The sequence below is a fragment of the Lichenostomus cassidix genome, chromosome 7 (assembly GCF_008360975.1).
Source record: "Lichenostomus cassidix isolate B80296 chromosome 7, HeHo_3.0, whole genome shotgun sequence".
Taxonomy (NCBI): Eukaryota; Metazoa; Chordata; class Aves; order Passeriformes; family Meliphagidae; genus Lichenostomus; species Lichenostomus cassidix.
In genome coordinates, this window is record NC_139488.1 from 6,505,772 (window position 1) to 6,530,684 (window position 24,913).

The following is a 24,913-nucleotide window of genomic DNA, read 5'->3' on the forward strand; positions in this document are numbered from 1 at the left end:
GCACTGAGAGCTTTGGTATTTTATCTGGAAACAGCAAGCAACTACACTTGTACTTTATTCCTTCATTATTATGATTATTGGTTTGCATTCCTGCTCAGGCAGCAGTCAGTGGGAGTTTTATTACAAATTAAATATTTAGAAGTATTCAGGCCTGAGGATAATTCCTTCTTTCCCAGTAAAGTATTTCATTTAAGTTTTGAAACTCTTTCCACTATAATTTAAAACCATACCCCTTTTTATTTCTGCTGCTCTGATAAGAGTTTTATTTCTGAATATCTTTTTATGTATGCACAGTGTACATATTTCTGCTACTACATATATATACACACATATATACACACACACACAAGTACCAGAATAATATACTTATTTATGAATAGATATGCACATATAACATTTATATTTCTTTAAACATTCCAAAATAATTTCTGGTAGGTTCATGTAAACTGTAAATTTAAATGGTTAACTATTGCAGAAATGAAAATACCTACCTCTTGCTTTAACAAAACTGAGACAAGGCTAAATAGTGCAAGAAACACAACTCTACATGTTAAGAATGTTGCAAATTGAGTAATCTAAACATGCATATAAGTAGCTTACATTGTCAGAGTCTACTTACAAGGGGTTTTCCAAACCCCCTTGAAGGGGTGCTGTGTTACAGCAGTACCAAAATCATCAATTAGAAGTACAGTATGACAGTATTATTTAGCTGTTTCTAACTCTTGTTAAAATGAAAAAAGAAATGAAATTAGAGCATGATTTTAGATAGAAAACCACAAAACAAGCAGAATTGCCCATCCATTGGACTTTCTGCTCATTTCTTAGAAAGCTGTGACTATGCCTGTATTTCCTTTTCTTGAGCAAGGGTGAACAGAAGTGAAAGTTAATTTCTTTACAGAGAATTTGACTGGGAGACACTAGTTGTAGATGCTCCTCCAGACTGAACCCAGGCCACCTTTGTGTCATTTTGGGTTTTTCAATATGCCAGCATCTCACAGGCTGAGCCCTCCTCTGTGCTAGGGCTGGTGAATAATTCAGCTACAGGAGATGCACAAGCCATGCCATAAGGAACAGCAACAGGAGTCCCTCAACATTCTTCCAGAGAAGTATTTTAAGAGTATGAGTAAGTGAAGGAGGTGGCAACTGAGGGCACTACCATCTGCTGCCAGTCCTGGGGAGCCTGAGCAGCCTGTGAGAGGCATTTCCCAGCAGACAGAGCTGGCCCCAGCCCCAGCCCCTGCTGCCACAGGGCCAGACCTACTGCCTTCTGCTCCCCCCAGCCCCACTGTGGGAACTCTCCTGCCAGTAGTGGCTCCCAGCACCCTGCCTGCCCCACTTGTCATTTCTGCTCCATCACCTCCTGGCTCCCAATGTCTACACCAGACACAGGAAGGCAACCCAAGCACAGAAGCAGGAAACCTGTTTCCCAATCTGCTAAAAACCAAAATAAAGCATTACCAACAACTAGTGTGATAAAGACCTGCACTTCCTGGGGCTGGCTGCTTCCTCCCCAGCTCACTGACTTGCAGCCTTCCAGGCGTACATTTGGAGAGGAAAAGGTTTCTCTAGGAATTACAGAGACAGCAAAAGCCTTTTGGGAAACACCACAAACTTTGGGTCTTATAAGTTGCTATCCAGTGCCTAAGACAGCATCTCTAAGCAAAACAAACTTTGAAGTGTGCTCAGAAGTCATTAAGCAGCTAAACCCAGCTAGCTGTTGCTGTGACAGCTATTGCTGTGCACAGGTGTACCAGGCAATGGGGGACAATTATTTACAGTGGTTATAACTCCTAGAATGATTGTCTGCCCTTTACCAAGTTCCTGCCCTCCAAGAAACTGGGAAAAATTTGTTTCTCAGATGACAGGGCACTAATCCATCTTCAGCAAACTTAAGCTGCCTAGCAGTGGGGAAAATATTCTTATTCTGTTAGTATTTAATACTACTTTTAAGGTAATAGAAAATAAGTAATAAATAATGAGATTAGACCAGCAGAGGAAATCTAAACACCAGATTGCACTTCAAAAAAGGGAGAAGTACTGGATTAAAACTGAAAAAACCCCCTATGTTTAAAGTCCAGCACCATCCTCTTTTGAAACTAATCAAGCTAGAGAAGACAGTGCCAAACATGGAATACTCTGCACTGTAATACTGAAACTCGTGGCACAAGCTGTGTGTCACAGGTCCTGTCAGACTGCTCCAGGTGGGAAAACCCTTTCCAATTCATTAGGCAAGAGCCATCTTAGATGACTGATATCCATCATATTAGTCAGTGGTAACATCATTTGCTCCTTTCTTCAGAAGCAAAATTACTTCAAGGAAGATGCTGGATTCAAAACATCTCTTCCATGCAACAGTTTCATGGCAAACACACAAAACAGCAATAAACCAAAACAGATCCTTGGCAAGACTGCCTCTCCCAGGAGACAGAAAATGGAACATAATGCCTTTCACAAGAGTTTTCCGTTTTGGCTTGATCATTTCAAAGTGAGGAGCAAACATCTGGAATGCTGACCAGCCAAAGTCACTCAAGTGTGTGCCTAACTCTAAACATGTTAAGTGGTAACTCTGGAATAAGGCAGTGCTTTTTAAAGGAGAAGAACACATAACGAGTTGCTGTAGAGAAATTTACTGATTGCCGCATTCTTACCTCATGCAGCAAGTTCAGACATGTTGGTCTGCTCGGTAATTGGATGAATAAATCAATTCAAACTGTGTCCACAATAGTGCTTGAACAGAAATGAATTAATGACATCTCATGTAAAAGACTTACTCAGAGTGCTACCAGAGGACAAGCCAGAAAGGAAACTGGGAAGTCTGTGGAAGACTCACAACAATGTAATGACTCTGCTTCACTCATTAGAAAAAAACCCCATATTGAAAGGTGCTTCCTGGGTGCTAAGTACATCTTTAGTAAAGCAGAGTTTAACACAACTGTTCAGAATACTCTCAAAAGTATTGACAACACACGGAAAACTGTGTGGCTCTTATGGAAAAATCCAAACAATAATAGTGAAATCCTAGCTTGCTGAGTGGCAAATTTTTAACTGGCAAGAATCTCTCACTGCAATGTTGTCATCACCTTCCCTGAATTAGCTTATTTTAATAAGAAAACAGGCAGAGAAGGAGGATTTTTCATAAAGCTCATGTGCTGTTGGTAAAAGAAGATTAAGAATTACTCTATATTTTCCTTTGATCCTCTGCAATCTATTTCTAGCACTATACAAATCTCCACTAGATGCTGGCAGAAACCTGTCAGCTTACTTGATTTCTTTACAGCCTGGGAGATAGCAGGGGTGACATTTTTTGCTTACTTACACCACAAGGTAACAAAATTTGCCCAGAGCTAAGATGCTGTGAGACACACACCCTGCTCTAATACCCTGGATAACATTTCTAATAGACACATATAAATTTCTTTGACAGAATAACCCTCACAAAAGCAAGTTACAATTGCTGGCACTTATGTTGCAAAGAAGCTTTTAATACAAGCTACTTGCAACAAATCAAACACAGAAACAGTTTCATCTCAATAACTAAAACCAAGCTGAACACTCATTTTTTACAATCAGAGTGCTGTATTGGACCATATTCAATTAAAGATGTATAAATATTCCCCCCAACAGGCTTTTTTCCTCCAATTCTATTTTAAAAATTTGTTTCTTGTTGGAGAAACAGCTGATATATAGACACAGATACATAAGAGATGGAAGATACCTGTTCATGAGGGCTTTTCATCCTATCAAGAAATTAACGTATAATCTGACCAGATTAATTTTTCCTTTAAATACTTTGTAATAATAACAACAACAACAACGATAATAAATAGAATAAGCAGCTCACTTTGATGCTATATGCAAAAGAAAGCCTGTTACTATTAGCTTGATTTAAATATCTCCAATTTCCAGTATTTTGAGGGACAGCTAGGATAGGTCCATCCTTCCCTCCCACCCTGCAATTCTGGAATACACTGGCATAGATTTCAGCCAGGAATGAAAATTAAGAGAAAAGCTGTATATGCAGGAAGACAGATTGTGATTACCAGCTTCCTTTAAGAAGCCTCTGATCATTCAGTTGTTCCTTCCAGTTTTCTTTTACAGTGAGCTGTAATAGTGTGCAGAGTATTTCCTTCATGGTAAGGACAGAGAATGCCAGGCAAATAATTTCAGAAGTGTGACAAATGGCAAACTTCTGTCTTAGTTTTGTTTCCTTAATGCTGAACTGACAAAAACAGTTAGAAGTGTGGATGCTTTGTAGTATGAGAGGCTCAAATAGATTACAGACTCAGGGTTGGAGTTGTTCATACACCAAAATGCAAGAAGAAAATGAAATTTTTCAGCATTTGTTCCACAGATGTGAAGTGACATGTACACAGGCAAAAGTACTTTTAAAATTCAAGATACTTCTTCATTTCTATTAGTGTAGTGCAGGGAACAAAAGACTAAGTCAAACATAACAAGAAAGCAGAGCTGACTGTTTTTCAGAGTTATCAGTTGCTCATGAGAAAAAAAAAAAATTAACATATTCATGAGAACATATACTGATTAACCATTTTTAACATAGGCATCTTGTACTTTACTATACAATTTTCTTTCTTACACAAAGACCATTAGTTGAATTAGTGCTGTTGATCAGGGTGCAAATTTGGGCTTTTTTTGTTGGTTTGTTTGCTTTGGTTTACTTTTTTTTTGCATTATGTCAACATTTTAGAAATAAATGAAGAACATAGACATTATCAGTGTTTTGCTGCATTTAAAACAGAAAGATCTTACAGGTTCCTGAACTGTGCTTTTTTGGATACAAAGTATAAGCAGGTGGACAGGCCAGCTGGAAAGCAGAAGGAAAAGAAAAGAACGGAAAGAAATTTTAATTGCTCAAAACAAGAGACACTTATTTAAAGATGAATCCCTGTGGAGGTTTTGTAAGTATTTTTGGAAAAAAAAAATCATGCTAAAATAAGTCTTCCCTCAGTAAAGAGCATTTTTTCTGAAACTAAGGAAATCCAAGAAAGTGCCTTCAGCTCTGCAATAGCCAGCAGGGGTGTGCAGAACACACCAAGCCTGGAGCTTCTCCCCCAGCTCACAGATGGACCTTTATGCTTTATGCCAATACCTGCAATGTGTCTGCAGAGAACCCATTTACTTTGTATTTCAAAACTTGAAAGCAGACAGTCTGCTCAATGTAGCTTTATCAGTAGGTCAGAAAACCCTGCCCTACTACAACAGAAACATCTGAGGTTAAACAGTAGAATATATTACTGCACAAAAACAGGATTTGTGATTTGTTTACTCAGTGTATGATATATGAAGATCTTTTTGTTCACATACTTGGATTTTCTAAAATATAAGGATTCAAACAAACAAAAAAAACCAAACCCAAAACCAAAACCACAAAACCCCCCGCAAGAAACAAAAAATCCCAAAACACCAACTGCCAACTGTTTTTCCCACTTCTAGGTGATACAGTCAATATTCTCCATATATTGGTACCAAGCAATAGCTGTGGGGAAAAAAGTCAATCCCACACTGCGTATAGTTTTGTATTGTGAAGAACCACACTAATTCTCTGGTATTACAGGGTCTACTTGTGAGAACATCTTCTCCTCCAAAATAAGCAGACTTTAAATAAAGTGGAAAGCTGAATAATTACCACCTCACAGTTGGAGATCCTCCAACATCCTCTGGCACATCTGCAAATGGCTGGCTCTGGCAGATGTTCAAAGTCCCCTGCTCAGAAAAGCAGTTTAACCACTAGAGGGTGAGGAAGCATTCCCAAGGGTTCAGCTGTGTCACTGCATGGCCACGATATGATGCCTTACAGTTTTGTAGCACTTGCTCATTACTTTCCAGATTTTCATCTCCATATCCTATATCTTCTTGGAATTACACATATTAATTAAATTACAGAGGTTTTTCAGTAAAATGGACCATACAGAAACCTGTGACGTACAACTTCTCTGTAGATAGGGAGTTCTTAATTGTCTCGAAGTCTGAAGTATGCAGAAGCTCTAGCCAGGATTTAGAACACAATTTTTTCCTGGAATAACACAAATGACACAATCTGATACGAAACGATGCTTTACTTACTGCTGTCAGTATAAGCTTTAAGCCCTTGAAAACAGAACCAGTACAAAACAAAAACCAGAACTGGGTATCTTTGCAGAACTCAGTAGTAAATAACACACAGATTTACTCTGCTTCGAATTCTGGAGCACTCAAAAATATTCTGATTGCTTTAAAAAGCTTCCTAGAGGAACTTCTGTATCTCTTTAGAAATACAACAGTTATTCCTGTGGTCAATATGACCAGAAACTTATTTAAAAATTCATTTCTCATTCCTAAATTTGTCTCTACATTGTTATTAAAGCCATTGCAATACAGTCAATGCTTTCTACACAGAGCAGTTTTCCTATCTGAACAAATGCTTCTGATTATAAATATTTTATCTTTGCAATCTGCCACAGGAAATATGTACCATATAATGACTGATTAAAAGGCTATGCCAAATTATAATTCAAGGCTCCTTAAAGTATACACAGACAGACACACAAACCCCACATATGGAACACCCACTAGGTCTTCTGTTCAATCACTAGAATCACTTAAAAGAAGAAACAATCATTTATTAGTCTAACAGTAGTGAATCCTACTGTACAGAATAAAAGTTTTGGAGTTTCTTTCAGCATATTTTAGTCAAATTCCTCTTCCAAAATGGTGCTTTAAATTGAAGACAACAGAAAGAGAATTCTAAATTAATGGTGCAGCTAACAGATACATTTTTGTCTTGCAAGATCAATCCACAAGTCACCCCTCTATTTGTCTGCATACCTTGTAGCTGACAAAAGCTTTATTGGTCCAATTAAAGAGAGAAACATCGTAGTAGAATGACTTTTTCTAACTGTTCCTGCCCATCGTCTTGGATCTAATGGAGATGAGGGAAAAAATACCTGAAAGAAGGCATCTTTTTTATTTTTTATGAGATGCTCTGCTCATCCATGGCTGCAGCATTAAAAGCAGAAAACCCACCCCAGAATGTATGTATGTATGCATGACATTAACTATTTCCTTAGGATAAGAAAGAGCTAAAAGATTTCAATCTATTTTCCACACAATGAATTCATACTGCTTCCTGAATGGCCTGAATTCATACTGCTTCCAACTCGCTATTGAAAAGTAAGACAAGGGGATAAAGGAATAAATTTTCCTACTTGCTAAGTGCTCACCCTCTTCCTGCCCAGTCACTAATTTTTGTCTAGTTTTTCTTTTGTTTATCTGTTCAGGGTTCCTAAGACAGAATTATAGCCATAAAGGTTCTTTGCCTCGAGCTAAGGCAGGTTATACCCTGAGCAAACTTCCAGAAAAGACACATCTTTGTAGACAATCTTAGCAAAAAGAAATACTGAAAAACACTGTTTTGCAGCAGTCTATTTTAAGAAGCGACAGATTAAGTGTATCATTTAATTAGAATCCATTTTCATTTCTTGATGTTGCTTATTTTCAAAATGAGCTGTTTAAGCATTCCATGCTTCCAGGGATAATGCAGGGGTTTTCAGAAACTATGTATCAATTTAGGACTTTTGAATACCAGACCTAATTAAGATTAACTTCTGCAAGATACAGTAATTTAACAAGCTATAGACCAAGTTATCCTATCTGTTAATACAATATAAAGTTTTAAAAGACAAAATAAATCAGACAGAGAAAATAGGAAAAGAAAATGAGCATTGATAACAGGGTAAGTAGGAATTATAGCCTCTGGGGAATTAACAAATTAACCCTTCAGCATCATCTGTTGAAAGTACAGAACAGACCTATTACCATGACCAGGATTTGTAAGTAAGAATTGTACTACAGGCTCTCAATCAGCACAGAATATGAAACTGAAGTAATTATTAAGCAATTTTATTCATAGACAAAATATGATATAAATGGAGCTAAGCCTTAAGCAAGGCAGCTCAACTCTGTTGCTGTGCAGAGGGTGAGTCCCTGCACTGCTTTCAGCATCCTTGATTAAAAAGACTAATTTGATGGCCAAGGCATGAAGTCACTTCTGAGCCCCACAGTTCTGAAGCTGAGTAAAAAAGGAGGCTCACAGTGATTCAGCTCTGGACAACTGCAGCAGAGCTCTAGGAAATGTTCTGTTTCATTGGAATAGTATGTTGTTCATTTCTACAAGCTCCCCAAGGTTATAAAATGCACATTCTATTCCAGAAACACAGCACAGAACCAGGGCCACTTCCCCTCCCTGGCTATTCTTCCAAAGCTTGTTTTGAACAATGTGCTCACATTGACGGCTGGTTGTCAAGAACCACATTCTTTACACACAACCAAGCTAAAGTTGCTGGATCTTGTACATAATGTAAGTAAAAAAATACCGTGAACTTCAGTAGGCATCACATTTATGAAGCAAAGTCTCTCTGGTTCTTGCTCGTCACCATTAATGAGAGCAAACTCCTTTAATCAGTGATGTAGCAGCTTTGTTGGCTGAAAACCAACTTAAAAAATTTGAGATCAGAGAGAAGTGTGTTTTAATTGTTAGGCATTTCATTACAGATAACAAGTCCCAGTGACCATCAAACAGAGATTAGAGAAACACCATTGCTTGCCATGATCTAAGGAAAGGGAAGACACTGACAACTCCTGCTGAAATAGTGTTCAAGCTCACCAATAAAAAATGTGGTATCTTAGATACTTTATGGCTCCTGAAAGACCAAAGCCATGAGTTCTACAACAGAAATATCATTATTCAAGCCTTATTCATGCCAAGGCATTAAACCAAGAGCAGAACAGAATACTTCCTGCCCAAGGCTCCAACATTCCTCTTCCTCAGTCCTGGACTGCAGTACAAGGTTTATAACCTAGGTCCTCCTCACTGGGACCTTTCCTACTCCACCCACAGCAACATCTGCTCTTAACTAGGCACTAGAGAGTTTGAGCAAAAGGAGTATTTCTGGTTTGAGTTGCAGGAGTTTCATAGACTCTTTGTGGAGAAAAACGTCTTTCTAAACTGTTCTTGGTGCTGGAGAGATCACTTCCCATTGTCACTGTATTCATTTATTAAAAATAAATACATAGAGCCACAACAAGCAAGGGCTGCTTGTTGACATCTTTAACATCTTCTAGATGTTAAAGGTTTCATGTTTCTTCCTTTCTCCACTGTTTCTTCAATACCTTTCCAATCCAAAATATTATATAGCAATATTTACAGCAGAATTTTTAGTCCTAAGACAAAAACAGTTCTTACTTTAGCACAAATACAAGAACAGTCTCTGTTCAATCCTAAAGATATCTGCAGAACCAAATGGTATCTCTGTTACATAAAGCCGCAGGAACAGCTATTATAACTAAGTATCACTTACTACAAAACATGAAGTTCTGCCAGCGATGTTTCCTCATATCATCTGGCACCAATCTTATTCATTGTAATAAAAGGGACAATGCCTTCCATGATTCTGACAGTTTCCCTTTCTACTGACCATAGTGCTTGACTAGGAAGAACAAACCCTTCTGTTTTCTTCTTTGTTACCATTAAAGACAAAGATTTTAAAAGTCCGTTTAGTTAGTTTATCTTCCCCACAGTTTCTAATAAAATGCATAATTCCCTTAAATATGCCACGTGCTTGAATTGGTGGCAGAGGAAAGCCAATCCTTACTACAGAATTAATTTCAGCATAGATCATACAGTACATTTAACTGGTTTAACTAAAGCTCATCAACAAGTAACACCAACACCCCCTAAGAGACAAGGACAGTGTGTCATTTAACTATAGTTTAAAAGTCAAGTTATAGTCAATGGGACAAGAAAACACTTGGGAAAGAGTAGCTGGGATTCTTTAAGGACACTGGGAGGGTTTTGCATTTGACTGTGATAATTCCGAGTGTTGAGGCAGTAGCTTTCCATTAAACTGCCAAAATCACCACAATTAATGCACACAAAAGACTGAGCAAATACAGAATTTGTCTTAAAGATAAAAACAAGCCTGCAATTGAACCTGAAATATCTGGAACTGGAATAAAGGTGATTCTTCAGAAAACGCAAAGCATATCAGAAACAAATAATACATCTTCCAGCTCACATTGATGGAATGAACTATTTGGATAGCTTGCATTTTATCCTTATTCTTTTACAGAGTTCAGCTGAAGAGCTCCTGGTTGCAAAGTTTTAACCTGTTTCAGTTTGTGAGGCTGCCATGTAATTTTCATACTGAAATGTAGTCCATGCTGGTAACCTCAGAATGTACCTACACTGTCACTGGTTTTGACATTAACTCCAGAGAAAAAGTTGAAGCTTTTTTTCCTCATGGCATCTCACAGTAAGAAGGAAGTCCCAGAAAACCAGCCAATGATTAAAATGCAGACCAAATGTTACAAGTTCAGTTGAAAAGTACATTCACAAAAACATTCTGAATTCTAACCTACAAACACACAAATACTTACATATATATTTTACACATTATGTGACTCTCTACCAATGATTCTTAAATAGGTTGTTAACGAAATGTCACAGACTATGATTCTTTGTTACAAACAATTATTTCAATGGTACTGCATGCTTATATAGGGATACCACATATCATCTAAATGTATCATTTTGTCTATTATATGCTACTTTTATATCCATATTTACTGTTTTTTAAGTTCAAAACAAAAGAAAGCAACCAAAAACCTTTAGAAGTTATTTCTTGAAAAGGCACTTGAGTTACCTTTTTCATTTTTGCTCAATCAAGTTAGCAGGAAGGTAGTACTTTATTCAAATATCTCTCAAAATTTGGCAATTGTATAAAATTACCTAAGTGAGGAAAGGAAAAATTAAATTTTGAGAACAAAAGAAATTATTTTAACCCCTGAGATGAGAAGCTCCAGCAGAGATTCTCAGTACCCTGAGAACATATTTTGTGCCTTACCCACCACTTCCAGCTTGAAAGGAAAGAATGACAATCCTAACCCCAGGAAGTCCTCTGCAAGTATGACATAGGAACAGCATTGAAGGCTTGAAATAAAAGGAGAGGACATTTTCTTAGAACGCTCTATTATTGAGCAAATCTTTGATTTAAAGACTTGAGATAACAAAGATAGTCAAATGCACTTTCACAAGTACACCTGATACCAGGTTATCCTCACCACATGTACCTTATTCCTAAATAGAATATGATAGAATATGATTCCCAAAAAAGGTAGCCTTGTTATGAAATCAGCTGTCAGCAATTTCTTTCCAAGCTATTGTAAGAGCACAAAGACAACAAAAGTGTGATTGTTATTAGACTTCAAATTATTTCATTTCTCATGTTTATTCACTCATTTCCTCCCCAGCCAATGTCCAGTTACTTCTAATTAACTTTGCCAGGAATAATGTGAGGGCCACTGTCTAAAGCCTAATATTTTTTGAAATCAACCTACCAAATATACATCACAGAGCCAGACAAGTGTGCTAACTACAAAATAACTAAACAAGATCATTTGTCTGCATTTTCTATACATGCTGAAGTAAAAAACCCTCAAAGGCCAGCTGCTTGACCAGCAGTACAGCTTGAGCTAGGGATTTTGGAGTAATTCAATTTCCTACAGTCAGAAATAATGTCCCCTGAATGGCTACTCTGTGATGGACTGAATTTTCCCCCACAGCTAATTGGCAAAATGCAGCTGACATCCCACACAATCAAACAGACTAACTTATTGTCAGATATTTTACCTGGATTGGAAAGACATATAAAGAGTTATTAAGGAGTTCAGCAAAAGGAAGAAAGAAGTGTATTCATGTCTTTTGCTACTTTCACTTTGGTGCAGATTCCACAGAAGCACAAAAAAGGAAAGCTCTAAAGATTAAAACTCCATGGTGATTATAGATTTCCCAGTACAAATCTGAAGTTATAAAAGTGCTATATAATAAGATGCCATATTCTATAAACATTCATACTTTGATTTCAGCTACTGCAGTATGTCTTAATGCAAATACAGTTAAAGGGCTTACTGCAAAAAGAAATAAAGCTGTTAAACGAATTTAGATGAAGAAATTTATGAAAGAGAAACTTGCACATTCTTTGTGCTTCAAGATGAAAGCTTTGTACAGCTGCTCTGCACTGTAATCTTATTAATGTTTTTCTTTATAAAAAAATGGAATCGTTCTCTAACTTAAACTTCTCTTTCTGCAAGGCTATTAAATCATGTCTATAAACAGATTAACAACCACCTAAAATGTTGTCTACGGATTTGGGAACTATGACATCTTTTAAAGGTAGATAGGCTGCACAAATAGTGATGATTTATCATGAAACAGCTTTCAATCACACAATGCCAATCCAATAAAACTTAATTTTCCTTGGGAATATAGCAATGGAAAGCTACGATCAAATCTCTGCAGAAAGCCAGGACCTGAAGACGTGTGCCAGAAGCACCAGTATTTGGGCAACTAGGGCTAATTACTTAAAAGATAAAATGGTCTCAGGCAAGTGCTCTTCTTTCTAGTCTCCTTTTCATTTTGACTGTTTTATCCTGTGACCTATAAGAGTAACACTAGCAGCAATATGAGAAGTCTGGACTCTTACCTGCCACAGCAGAATAAAATTCTGGAACTGTTTAAAAAAAAGAAAAATCATTAAATTCAAAACTCATCTCAGTAATTAGACAAAAATTTGTAAATTGTTACTGCTTACGCAACACAGAAGTTTCTTTCCTTCTCTCAAGCTTTCTTATGGACTTGTACTTAAGCCCCAGAAAATGATAACTTACCCAAAGTTCCAAGTGTGTTCTCCAATTAGGTAGTTCATTATTTCAAACAATCAAACAAACAAACAAACAAACAATCGTTCTCTGCCATGGACAATACTGATTACATAAAGCTGTAACAGGAGAAAGTGTATCAAATACTTGAGGCTTTATCTTTCTTCAGCATTATGTGATGATATTGCTAAAACCATATGAGACGTTTTCAGTATTTGGGGCTTTTTTTTTTTTTCCTAAGACTGGAAAAGAATGGGAATTGCCAAAGAAAATGCAGTGCAGGAAAGTCCTGTCCCCTTTGGGCAGGTGTCTGACACGGACAGACAACCACTGGTGTCAGGCATGAGGCAGAGTCAGTGTGAATATAGAATGGGGACACAAAAACATGACAAGTTGCCTTCTGCAACTGAAGGCTGGCTCACAGCATTGATTCACAATGCTTTAGCTCAAGCTGGCAGTTTCTGCCACAGCATTCCACATTTGCTTGCATAAGTTTTTGTGTCCTTACTCTCACCACAATCTCTACAACTCACATGACCTGAGTTTCTCCTGCTGGACAAGACAATGTTTAGAACATTTCTAAAAGTGATCTAGCTACTGGTTCTGCTCAATTTGAAGCCAGCTGTGCTAAAGACCTTCTTTTTGTGGTACTCATATAGATCAAGAGAACCAAAATTGCTGCCGTGTCCCCAGCACCTGTGCCTGCAATGTGACACCTGTAGGTAATACCTTAATCAGATCCAGAGTGCATTGTGATCAATATACTTCTCTGACTTTTCCAGAAAAGAAAGTGTTTGGTCTTAATGACCTTAGTAACTTTTATAACCTTTCTTTACTTGGAAATAAAATTTTTTTATCATCCTTTTATCTCTAAGGGTGTATTTACAGCCTTCTCCGACATGAAACAGCAAAGGAAAATGCTCTAGTGACTTTCTGTAAATCACACTCATTCAATATGCTTTTGCTCTGCTCTTTGTTACTGCTGTTTAAACTCAATGAACTTATCTTTCTGATCTTTTTTTTTAGGGAAATCTTTTCTTCTTTAATCTTATTGATTTCCCTCTTGCACCCCATCTGACTGACAGTAAGTTAACTGGGCATTGTATTTAAGGGAACACATACCTTTAATGAAAGTGCAGTGCAAACATCATTTCATTACATTCTTTCATCATTGCAGTATAAAATAATTGTGTCTTGTCATCTTATTTTCTTGATAACATCTTTGTAGATCTTGTCATCAATGTTTTGCCACAACCTCTGTTTCCTTCTTCCTTACTTTCACACAAAGCAACCTCGGAGAATTACTTGGGATTAGCTAATACTGTTTAACAGGAATATATTCATCAGCTGTTATTTCTTGGGGGCTTTAGGAAACACTTTAGACTTCACAGCAAATTTATCTTAGCAAAAAAAACCCCAAACAAACCCATAAAATTTATACAGATTTTGCAACCTCAATTACATACTAAGTATCTTCAAAGCACATAGCATGTAAAAAAAATCAATTACAATACAGCACTGCAATCTAAAAATGAAGAGGTGACCTATCGACTTTTTTAGGTGGAAGCAACAGACACTATCAAAAACCAGCAATGATTGCAGTATCAATAAAATACATAAAGATAGCCAGTTGCTCATTTAAAAACATTCACTAATGTAGTTGAAAGTAATTGAAAGTAATTCCAAGATAAACTTGTCTGTCTCCTGTCCTCTAGTAACTGATATGTCTGGTGTTTTCACTTGTCTAACTGTCTCTCCTGAAGCACTCTGACATCCCTGAGCTCTTGTGGGGGCAGTGGTCAGTCAGTGCAGAGCTCACTGTGGGTCAGAGCAGATTGCTAATCAGGAATTTTACCCAAATGTATGGATTTTTATTTTACCAAATTCATGGAAATTTTACCATGAAGACTGAACATGCCTGTTAATAATATGAAAAGCCTTTAAAGAGATAATTGGCAAAACCCACCAACCCTTGCACTAACAGAATCTGATCATTTACTTAATATTCTATTTTTCTAACTTTTTCTTTACTTAATACAGTTGAAAAAGGATTAGAACATTCAGACATCAAACAGAAAAAACCAATCCATGCACTCAGCATAAAGGAGACCTAATATGCCTTTCTATCTTTTAAATTCCTTTGCAGCCTTCTCTCTTCATGGAGTTCATTCACAGAACATAGGCACACTACCTTCTCTCTTCCCTCCAGGAAAGCTGCTTTTCTACAAAAGTATGAGAGATTTATAAAACAAGGGTATCCCCAGCACACATAAAATAACAAGTCAGATAAAGGAAGTGCCTGAATTTAGAAACTTTTCCGCAGAACTTGAAACCATGTAGCACAGAAAGAAGTCACTGCAGTCTGGCTTGGCTTTTTTGTAGAGTTATGAAGAGTTTCAACTGCTCACAAGAGAAGTGCTGCTGTTTAACAGCTACCCAAGCCTCTTCTCATTTTGGAAGCAGTTTTGTTTATGCTGAAACCTGCTCCACAGGAAAACAAATTATTTCAAACCAATAAACGGCACAAATAAAAGTAGAAAAACAAATAGACTATGTCAAGTTTCACTGAGGTATTTATATCTGCTAATACAAAAGCCAGATATGATCTCTGCTTATATCTTGGATAGAGAAATGTGCTGCATGAAAAGCAGAATATCAGGAAGGTTCATGTCCTTGAAAAGCTGGGTATGAGGTCTGCTGCATCTATTTCTCTGTGAAAATTGAGTCCTGTTTGTAATAGTTGGCACTGAAAAATAACCTGCAGTGCCTTTCCCATAAAGTTGGTTTCAGTTTCGACAAAATTAAATCTTGCCCTTCTACCAAAGACCAAAATTAAAATCTACTAGTAATCCAAGAGCTGCCTTTTTGTTTGTGTGCTGAATAGTGTCCTTGAATGGAATGTCACAAAGTGAAAAAATATCCAGCTTACAGAGAAGCATATAACATACAATACATGTCCAACTGTGTTCACCCAGAATTCTGCTCAACCTTCTTTATTCCCATCCACCTTCATACAAAACTTCTTCTTTTTGACTGATTGCTTTAGGATAAACAGTGTCTCCCAAACCTGAACTACCTCACTTAATCACAGTTTAAATCACACAGCTTGTTGCACTGGATCATTCTGGGTAAAAGGAAGAATACATTACTAGAGTTTGGAAGCCCAATGAGTTTTTCTGTGTAAAAAGCAATTTGTATGAGGTGAGCATAATTTCACCTTTAGCTTTTTCAGTAGCGAACCAAAAAGGAAAAGAAGTTTAATTAATTTCCTCTGATGGAGCTCACTGTTTTCAGAGCTGGATTTAATTTTGTGGGCATTTTGGTTTTGTTTGTTTCCTTGTTTTTCTTAATATTAAGGTGACCAGTGCTACTAATAACATCTGTCCAGTGTGAATTAAAAAAAAAAAAAAGGAATTTTCTTGATTGTGTGTGGTCAAACCAAAAATGAACTGACAGAAGAGGCTGGGGGATGACAAGGAGATGGCTCAGTCTATATTCATTATGCAGATCTGTAGGAAAAATTGGTCAATGACAATTTCACAGTTTCGGAGCTTCTATCACCTCTTGCTCGCTACCCCCGGCGAGCCAGCCCCAGCCGCCGGTCCGAGGTTCCTGCCACACCTCCTTTTGCTATGCAGAGGCGGCACCAGGATCGGCTCCCCTCGTGAGCTCGGAAAGCAAGCCCCTTCTCAATCCATTCCCGCCGGCTGCGGCCGCCATCGCCGTGTGGGGAGAGACGGCGGGACCCCGCGCAACAGCGCCCCCTGCAGGCGCGGCGGGATCAGCGCACCGCCCTGCCCTGCCCGGCCGGGAGCAACAGCGCCCCTGCCGGCTGTGCCCGGGACTGCAGCGAAGGGAAGCGCGTGGGAGAGCCCAGAGCAGGCTGGCACTGCTGGCACCGCTGTCACTGCTGTCACTGCTGTCACTGCTGGCACTGCTATCACTGCTGTCACTGCTATCACTGCTGGCACTGCTGTCACTGCTGTCACTGCTGTCACTGCTGTCACTGCTGGCACTGCTGGCACTGCTTGCACTGCTAGCACTGCTCTCACTGCTATCACTGCTGGCACCGCTGTCACTGCTGTCACTGCTGGCACTGCTGGCACTGCTGGCACTGCTGGCACTGCTATCACTGCTGGCACCGCTGTCACTGCTGGCACCGCTGGCACTGCTGGCACTGCTGGCACTGCTGGCACTGCTGGCACTGCTATCACTGCTGGCACTGCTGGCACTGCTGGCACTGCTGGCACTGCTGGCACTGCTATCACTGCTGGCACTGCTGGCACTGCTGGCAGTGCTGCCACTGCTTTGCTTGTTGTTGCTCGTTTGCCTTGTTATAAATACTTATAAAAACTGTTATTCCTTTCCCCATATCTTTGCCTGAAAGGCTCTTGATTTCAAAGTTATAACAATTTGGAGGAAAGGGGGGTCATATTCTCTATTCCAAGGGAGGTTCACGCCTTCCTGGGCAGACACATGTCTTTCAAACCAAGACAGAGACACTGGATACAAATATGTACCAGGTATTTATAAATCTGAGCCATGTCTGAGTAAGTTTAAGGGTGAAGACAGATTTTGTGGTTTTAATCAGTAAAAACACTTGCTAAAGTACAGAAAACCCACCTATTAATAAAGATAAATTTTTATGCTCTTAAAAGCCTTCTATTTTTCTCCCAGTCCTTTACTTAGAGTAAGAGGTAAGACTTGCACTACTTGTGAAAACCACATCTCATTAAGGTTTCTGTCAAACTCTCTGATCATGTCATTTTGTAAGAAATTAAATATTTTTTCAATGAAATGAATTTAAAACATTATGTTACACCATAATTTATATATATACACTACATAGTATGTTACTACATTTTTGAAGATTAAACATCGAATATGCATGTAACAGCAGCTATGCAATTGTCACAAATAGTCTCACTTTCCATAAATACAGAATCCATTTGTGAATCCTGTAATAGATCTAAATAGATTTCCTTTAAATACCTATAGGTGGTGCTGAAATACAACTGTTCCTTAAAAAAGCAACAACCACAAAGTAACTGTAGCACAGCTACCCACTAGGATAGGAATTACTCCTGGTTGTGCAGATTTACCTCAGGGACAAACAGCTGCATCACAATTTGTGTGCATTATTAGTGTTTTCCTCAGGTGCTCATTACAATAGATTTCCCTCATAAGGTTCTGTCTTATAGCCAAGACTGCAGTTGCAAAATATGAGGCTATTATTTGATGGAAATACCCAATAAAAACAACAGGGTCTGTGAAAATGTAGCTGTCATGAACATAGCTTTACTAAAAAAGAAAAGAAACAAACATGTTTTGCCAACAATATCCTTTCAAGGTTGCACAGACGATCCTGATAATCATAAATTTTGCCATTTGGTCTAAATAACAACAATGAAGCTAATAAGAATAGCTGCCTGAGCACCAGCCCAGTTTCCTGAAATGAAGCAGAACTAACTGCCTTCTCCCCAAACATGTCATGGAAAAAACCAAAATCTTTGCCAGGCATAATTAACATGTGAGAAGATGATAATCAAAAACCGATGAACCCATACATTCTGGACTCTAGGCTCTGAGCGTTTGTCTGCTTTTGGGATGAGCCTGGGGCTGTCAGGGGTGCTGCGTGCACACGAGACAGCCAGTCCTGCCAGCCTGTGCCCCAGCAGTGCCCTGCAGCATCCACGCCAGGCTGCTGGCCAGGAGAGGTGCTGCAAACGGAGGCAGCTGGTGTGCAGCGTGGGCAGTACCTGCGTGTCAAGCACAAGGGTGTTCCCTCAGGACACACCAGTGCTCAGGGGTCTCCCCAAACCCGAGCGATGCCTCCCACACCTTGTGGCGCCAGTTGCTTTCCTGTGGGATGTTCTACCTCACCCAAGAGTGAAGAGGGAGATGGAAAAAGAGCTTGCCAAGCTGCTCTCGATCCCTTACCAGCAGTCCTGGTTAACCTGAGAAGTCCCAGTTGCTCAGAAATGAGCCAACGTAACACCCGTGCACGGGAAGGGTGGGAAGCGTGGTCAGAGCTTGCCAAGCTACTCTTGATCCTTTACTAGCAGTCCTGGTTAACCTGAGAAGTCCCAGTTGCTCAGAAATGAGCCAGTGTAACACCCGTGCATGGGAAGGGTGGGAAGGATGGTCCAGGAACCACAGGCTTGGTACCAGGGAAGGCCTTGGAGCAGATCCCCCTGAGTGCCATCCCACGGCATCTGCAGGGAACCAGGGGGTCTGCACTGGGACCAGGCCAGGTGAGGGTGTTTGGGGGAGGTTGATGTTTGTGGGGGTGTCGGGGAAGCAGTTTTCTGGAAGGTGAGGGGTCTAGGCTGGAATTTGATTCAGCTCGAACGCAGCAACTGTGGTTTTGCACAGCTTTGGTTGCAGAGGGCAGGAAGAGTATCTGTGACTTCTTCTGTTAGTGGACCTGATTCTCATGCAGGGAAGAAGAGGGGAGAGCTGCACTTTATTAGCCACTCAGATGTCTGTGTCAGAGAGAGGATTAGTCTTTCTGCAGTACACTGATTTGTTTATGGTACTTTTGTTACACTGAGGGGACTTTCATGCCTTGAGAGCTTTTATTCCTTAATAGAAATTTTAGATTATTATCCCTTCATAGAAAACCCTTTGCAAACCAAGGAACGGCCTTTTTTTATTGCCTCTGATTAGTCCTTGTTTTTTTTAAATGACTCCCAATGGATGACGTTAAGGTAAATGAGTTGCTGGTTTGAGATGGGAAGCAAACTTGCAAATCTTTTGCTGTTTTAGGCCATACCAAATGATTTTGGAAGTTTGCAGCTTTTTTGAGCTCCTTGAGTTGAGCAATGGGAAGTAACGCCTTCCTGAATGGAGGATGACTAAATGGCAGGTTGTTCTGTGCCTTCATGACAGAGGTGTTTGTGTGCTGCACGAGATCTCTTCAATGAGAAAATAATTCCAGGATGGACTGAGATCTTCTGACAAATACCAAGTGCTGCCACCAGTGGCTCCAGGTGCTCCTGCCAAGGGCCACCTGCAGGAAGGAGCACAGACAGCAGTGCACGCTGCCTTTGGCTGCCCCCTGGCAGAGAAGCCCCCCGGGGCACAGGTCTCTGGGGAAGCAGATGGGCAGCAGCAGCACGGCCAGGGCTCGGGGAGTGGCAGGTCTGCTTCGGCAGGGACTCTGCCACAGCTGCTGACTGCAGTGCTCCCCGGGCCCCAGGGCTCAGAGCAGCATTCGTGCCTTGGCCCACACCTTCCCTGTGTGTGTCACACGCCCGTGTTTGGGATGGCCAGCAGCCGGGACTTGGCCCAAGGAGGCTGTGCCAGCTTCTGTGGAAGGCCCTGTGCCCTTCCAGCTGTGGGGACTCCTGCTGCTGCTGCCCTGAGCCCGCAGAGCAGGGGAGCATTTGCTTCTTGTTTGAGCTGCCCCTGAAATTCCTGTTGGGCTGTCTTAGGCACTCGGGGCAAGGGATTCCTTCCAGCCCAGGCCACTCTGGGTGGGGTGGGGGCAGCCCCAGGGCAGGTGGCAGCACGTCCAAGGGCCCCTTTGTGACACGGTGCAGCATGGTAACCGTGGAGTGCGATGGGGTGTCCGAGGGCCCTTTGTGACACGCCGTGACATAGGTGCTGGTGGCAACGCAGCCACGCCAGAGTGCTCGGTGCTCGCGACGGGACAGGACGACTTGTTCGTTGCTGCCCCGGAGCTCTGCCGAAGCGCTACTGCTGCAGCTGACCTTGCGGCCAGACTGCGGCACTTGATCGCTTGGAGCTTTTCCAAGGTATCTCCCATCCCCGTGGCCACTGCCACCGAGGCCAGACCAGGGATTCAGGGACCTCAATCGCTGTCGAGGATACTCCTGTCATTGGGGCAGGAGCCCTCGACAGCAGAGCACAGGACTTGCTGTCCTGTGCTTTGCCTGAGGCTTCTCTGTGGCAGGTCCCCTCAAGACACTGTTGTGGGACCTGTTGCCTCAGACCTTTCCTGAGGGCATCCCTCTTGCAGGAGCCCTCGAGATCAGGCAGGGACATGGCGAGCAGATTGCTCAGCCTGTTCAGGGGGAGGAAGAGGAATGGCTCTGCAGCTGCACAGGCACAGCAGCCTGAAGAGCTGGAGCAGTTCCAGCCACTGCAGGCCGGTGAGTGGCACAGCTGGGCCTCAGGGCTGCTGCCTGCGGCCAGCTTGACTCCGTCCCATCCCAGCCCCTGCGGACATGGCCACGGACAGGACAGAACAGGGGCCGGGGCTGCCCCCGCCGGCGGCCGTGCTCCATGCCCTGGGCATCCCGGGGCTGTCCCTGCCTGGGCAGCGCAGGGCTGGGCCGTGTCCTCCGGCCTCTCCCGCAGCCCCTCATCCCCGGCTGCGCTCGCTCTTTGCCAGGTGCAGGCAGGGACCAGAGAGGAGAACAGGACCCCCCCGCCCCTGGCCGCTTCCGCAGAGCAGCGCAGGTACCTGCAGCCATCCCCACCTGGGCTGGGCCCGCTGTCGCTGCTCAGCCGAGCTCCGCTGAGCATGGAGCGCTCCATGGAACGTCCCTCTCTTCCCAACCTGCGTTCTCCTGCAGATACTCCGGAGGTTCCTGCGCCTCCGGCGTAGAGGGAGCACCACTGCAGGAGCCCAGGGCATGGCCGAGCCTGACTGCAGGCCCACTGACCATCAGGGCACCACAGCAGCTCAGGGCACGGCCGAGCCCAACTCCAGGCCCACTGACCATCAAGAACAGCATGATGTGGGCACTGGATCCACAGCATGTGCAGCAAACTCTGCCACAGCACCGAGCCGGGGCACAGCCATCAGTGACAGGGACACCGGACATGAGACTCCAGGCATGGCAAATGCTGTCGCCACGCTTGATGTGACTGTGAGTCATGCTCTTGCTCTGCATTTTCTGGAAGACAATGATGTTTCTTCTCAGCAGCAGCTGACCAGCCTGCGGCCAGGGCCAAAGGCCTCCCAGGATCCTTTAGCCTCTCATACCATGTCTGCTGGGCCCCTCAGCCTCTGAGGGCAGCACAGTGTGTTGGGAATGCAAGCAATTCTTGGGGGAAGGTGGGCAAGTTGCTCACTTGGAAAGCACTCCACGCCTTGCCCATGCCTCCTCCAGGTACAGATCAAGGTGGCGACCATTCACAAGATACTCAAGCTCGGTGCCACCATGGATGCCAGCCTGTGTAGTCAGATTCTGAAGATGGCTGAGGAACACCCTGATGATGTGGTGACAACCCTCCTGCACTGTGCCCCAAACTGTGACAGGTACAGAGCACAACTGCCTTGAGAGCTCAGGGTTCAGCAGCCTTTGGGGCCCATTGCCCTGCAGAGCCTGTCCAGTGGGGTCTGCCAGACAGGCAGAGAGCTCCAGGACCCTCAGGCCCTTCTGTTTGCTGAGCCTGCTGCCACGCTCCCTCCCTGCCCCTCAGGGCCCCGGGGCTCTGTCACACAGCCCAAACTCAGCTGCACAGGGCACAGTACTGATGCAGAGCTCTGGTCCCACAGAGCTGCTGCACTGATGTGGAGTACCATGGGCTCCTCGGAACCAGCAATGGAGAAGGTGCTTCCAGCGCTGCTCTGCGTGTTGGAGGAAAGGCCACAGCACAGCCGGACCTTCTTCTATTGTTTTGAGAAGGATGCCTTTGCCCTGGCTGTGAGTTTCTGGAAGTGGCCTTTGCTTGCCCTGCAGGTCGCCTCTCCAGCAGTTTTTCATCCTCTCCTGGCCCTGCATCTCCCTGCCTCGGGCGCTGGGCTGAAACCTGGGCTAGGCCAGGCTCAGGGGCAGCAGCAGGCTGGCTGCTCTCCCTGCTTCTCCCCTCGGGCCCTGCCACGTGGACACCTCAGCACTGAGCGCCGTCTCGGGGTGCTTTGTGTTTGCAGGCAACTTTGGCACTGTGGATGATTGCCCAGGTGTCCCAGTGCCAGGACGTGATCATTCGTCATTCCGATCACTTGTTTGTGGCTCTGCTCTCCTGGTTTTCCATCAACACGGGGCAGATGCCAGAGAACATCAAAAAGTTAGAGAGAGCATGCCAGGAGGAACACCGCCTTCCCACCTGCCCCAACAGGTCTCACTTGTCCTGTCCTTCCCATGCCCTTGTGGCCAGGGCCAGTGCTCCCAGAGTGACCTGGGCTTTGCTTCTGCACACAGGTTGGCAGTGCAGACCGTGAAGGCTCTGCTCTGCCGACTGAAGGGTGAGGATGAGGTGGTGGCTTTGGAGCGCAAGCGACTCTGGGACATGCTGCTCTGTGCCAAAACCCAGCTTTATGCAGTGGGTCTGCTGGCCAGGTGAGAACCCCTTCTCCCTGCTGTCCCTGGCACTGGTGCCTTGTGCCCAGAGTGCCCCACGCTGTCCCCATGGTTGTGGGCAACAGGGCCTTGTCACCGAGGGACGGCTGAGCAGACTGGAAAATGGCTGGCAGAGGAAGTTTGGGGCCCAGGAGCAGCCACCTCCCAAAGGGCCCACGTCCCTTCACAGGGTGCTGGGGAAAGATCAGACCTCTGTGAGTCAGTCCTGGGAGAGGTTTGCCCGCGTGGCTGGCTCAGGGTCTTGGTGCCTTTTTCCCCCTGCCAGGGAGATGCGCCGTGGTTCCACCAGCCTGTGTTCCCGCATCGCGCTGCGCCTGCTCGAGCTGCTCAACGGGCAGGAGCCGCGCTGGGCTCTGCTGGGCCTGGCGTTCCTTGTGGAGGTGAGCCTGATGGCCATTGCTGCCTCGCTCAGCTGCCTCCCAGCTCTCTGGCCTCTTGTAGCTGCAGCTGCCTGGGACGGTGCCTGTGCCCTCTGCTGCTGCTGCCTGGGCACAGCCCCATGCAGTTCTGGGCTCCTGCCAGCACGTCCCCTGTCACTGCTCTGTGCCTCTCAGGTCCTGGACTGCCTGGACTTGAATGAACACTGGGACACTGCCATGAGGGTCATGTCAAGGCATCTGCCCAGCAAGTCCAGGGAGATGATGCGCCTGGCGCTCAGAGGCCTCGTGGTGCTCAGCAGGGAGCTCTCGCTGGTGAGAAGGGGCAGTGGCTGAAGCTGTGCTGGCAGCGTGGGGCAGGGAATGCAGCCTCTTGGGCTTGGCTGGGATTCAGGAGCTGAGGGAGCTGCTCTGGCCCAGGGCCAGCACGGAGCTGGGCTGCGTGGGCTCACCAGGCACCCTGGACAGTCCTTCCCTGCGGTCTCGGCTGATCTTGCTGTGTCCCTGGCCTCAGAAAAGGCTTGCAAGGTTTGGCTCCCAAAGCATCCTGCTTGTTGGCTCTTCTGTGCATCCTGGAGAGAACAAGTGGGCGTTTTTGGCAGCTGGGCATTAGCAGGCCTCAGAATCAGGGCATGTTCTGGAGCAGCACAGCCGAGGGACCCCGAGAGGAGCTGAGTGCTCCTTGCCCCTCTCTGGCGACACGTCAGCGTTTGTCTGCTTTTGGGATGAGCCTGGGGCTGTCAGGGGTGCTGCGTGCACACGAGACAGCCAGTCCTGCCAGCCTGTGCCCCAGCAGTGCCCTGCAGCATCCACGCCAGGCTGCTGGCCAGGAGAGGTGCTGCAAACGGAGGCAGCTGGTGTGCAGCGTGGGCAGTACCTGCGTGTCAAGCACAAGGGTGTTCCCTCAGGACACACCAGTGCTCAGGGGTCTCCCCGAACCCGAGTGATATGAAACTAATCTTTTATAAAATGTAATGCTAGGTCATGACATATACACCCGTTTGGACTAACTAAGCAGCAGAAGCACTTCTCCAGTTAAAGACTGGAAGACAGATACTACCTGTGGTTTGATACCACTTTTTATCTTTTTGACACCACTTTTTCTCTTTTTGGCAGTCACCTGAATGCCCTTGAAGACAAGAAGATCTCACCTATGCAGATTCACCAGGAAAACCGTGACCTGTTGTAATATTTGTAGATGCTGCCACTGGATTCCTTAACTAATTTTTATATTTTCAGTTATTGTTCAATTTCAGTTATTGTTAAATTAAAAAATTGCTAATTCTCCACGCCATTTTTGCCATTTTTGATATTTAACTTCAAGGAAACAATGGAATTTGAAATAAATTTTTGTTCCAAGGATGTTCACTATAATAAGAAACAATTTGATTGTGGATAAATCAAATAATATTAATGATATTAAATCAGCCCTTAAACAGTAAAAACTTTATTTTTGTTTTTAGGCTACAAAAAACTCGTCTCAACTTGATTCCTTCCAAGTAGGCAGCACTCACCACCACCTCACATTGCTCACTGCAAAAGTCT

The 24,913-nt window shown here is 43.3% G+C and overlaps 1 protein-coding gene and 1 long non-coding RNA gene across 2 annotated transcripts; one reads left to right on the plus strand and one right to left on the minus strand.

Moving 5' to 3' along the window:
* Positions 1-12,413: 12,413 nt before the first annotated feature.
* On the minus strand, positions 12,414-16,760 carry LOC146434441 (uncharacterized). The gene is made up of 3 exons (XR_014853384.1): positions 16,276-16,760; positions 12,724-12,833; positions 12,414-12,566 (listed from the first exon to the last, which is right to left on the minus strand). It is a non-coding gene; the product is annotated as an uncharacterized LOC146434441 (long non-coding RNA).
* A 3,519-nt stretch (positions 16,761-20,279) lies between these two features.
* Positions 20,280-23,704, plus strand: LOC146434442 (uncharacterized). Its single transcript, XM_085065631.1, has 9 exons — positions 20,280-20,831; positions 21,074-21,141; positions 21,258-21,554; positions 21,798-21,946; positions 22,187-22,449; positions 22,533-22,749; positions 22,833-22,970; positions 23,257-23,371; positions 23,546-23,704. Exons 1-9 carry the CDS (start codon positions 20,723-20,725, stop codon positions 23,702-23,704), a joined length of 1,515 nt encoding a protein of 504 aa, XP_084921757.1. The 5' UTR covers positions 20,280-20,722.
* Positions 23,705-24,913: the final 1,209 nt, after the last annotated feature.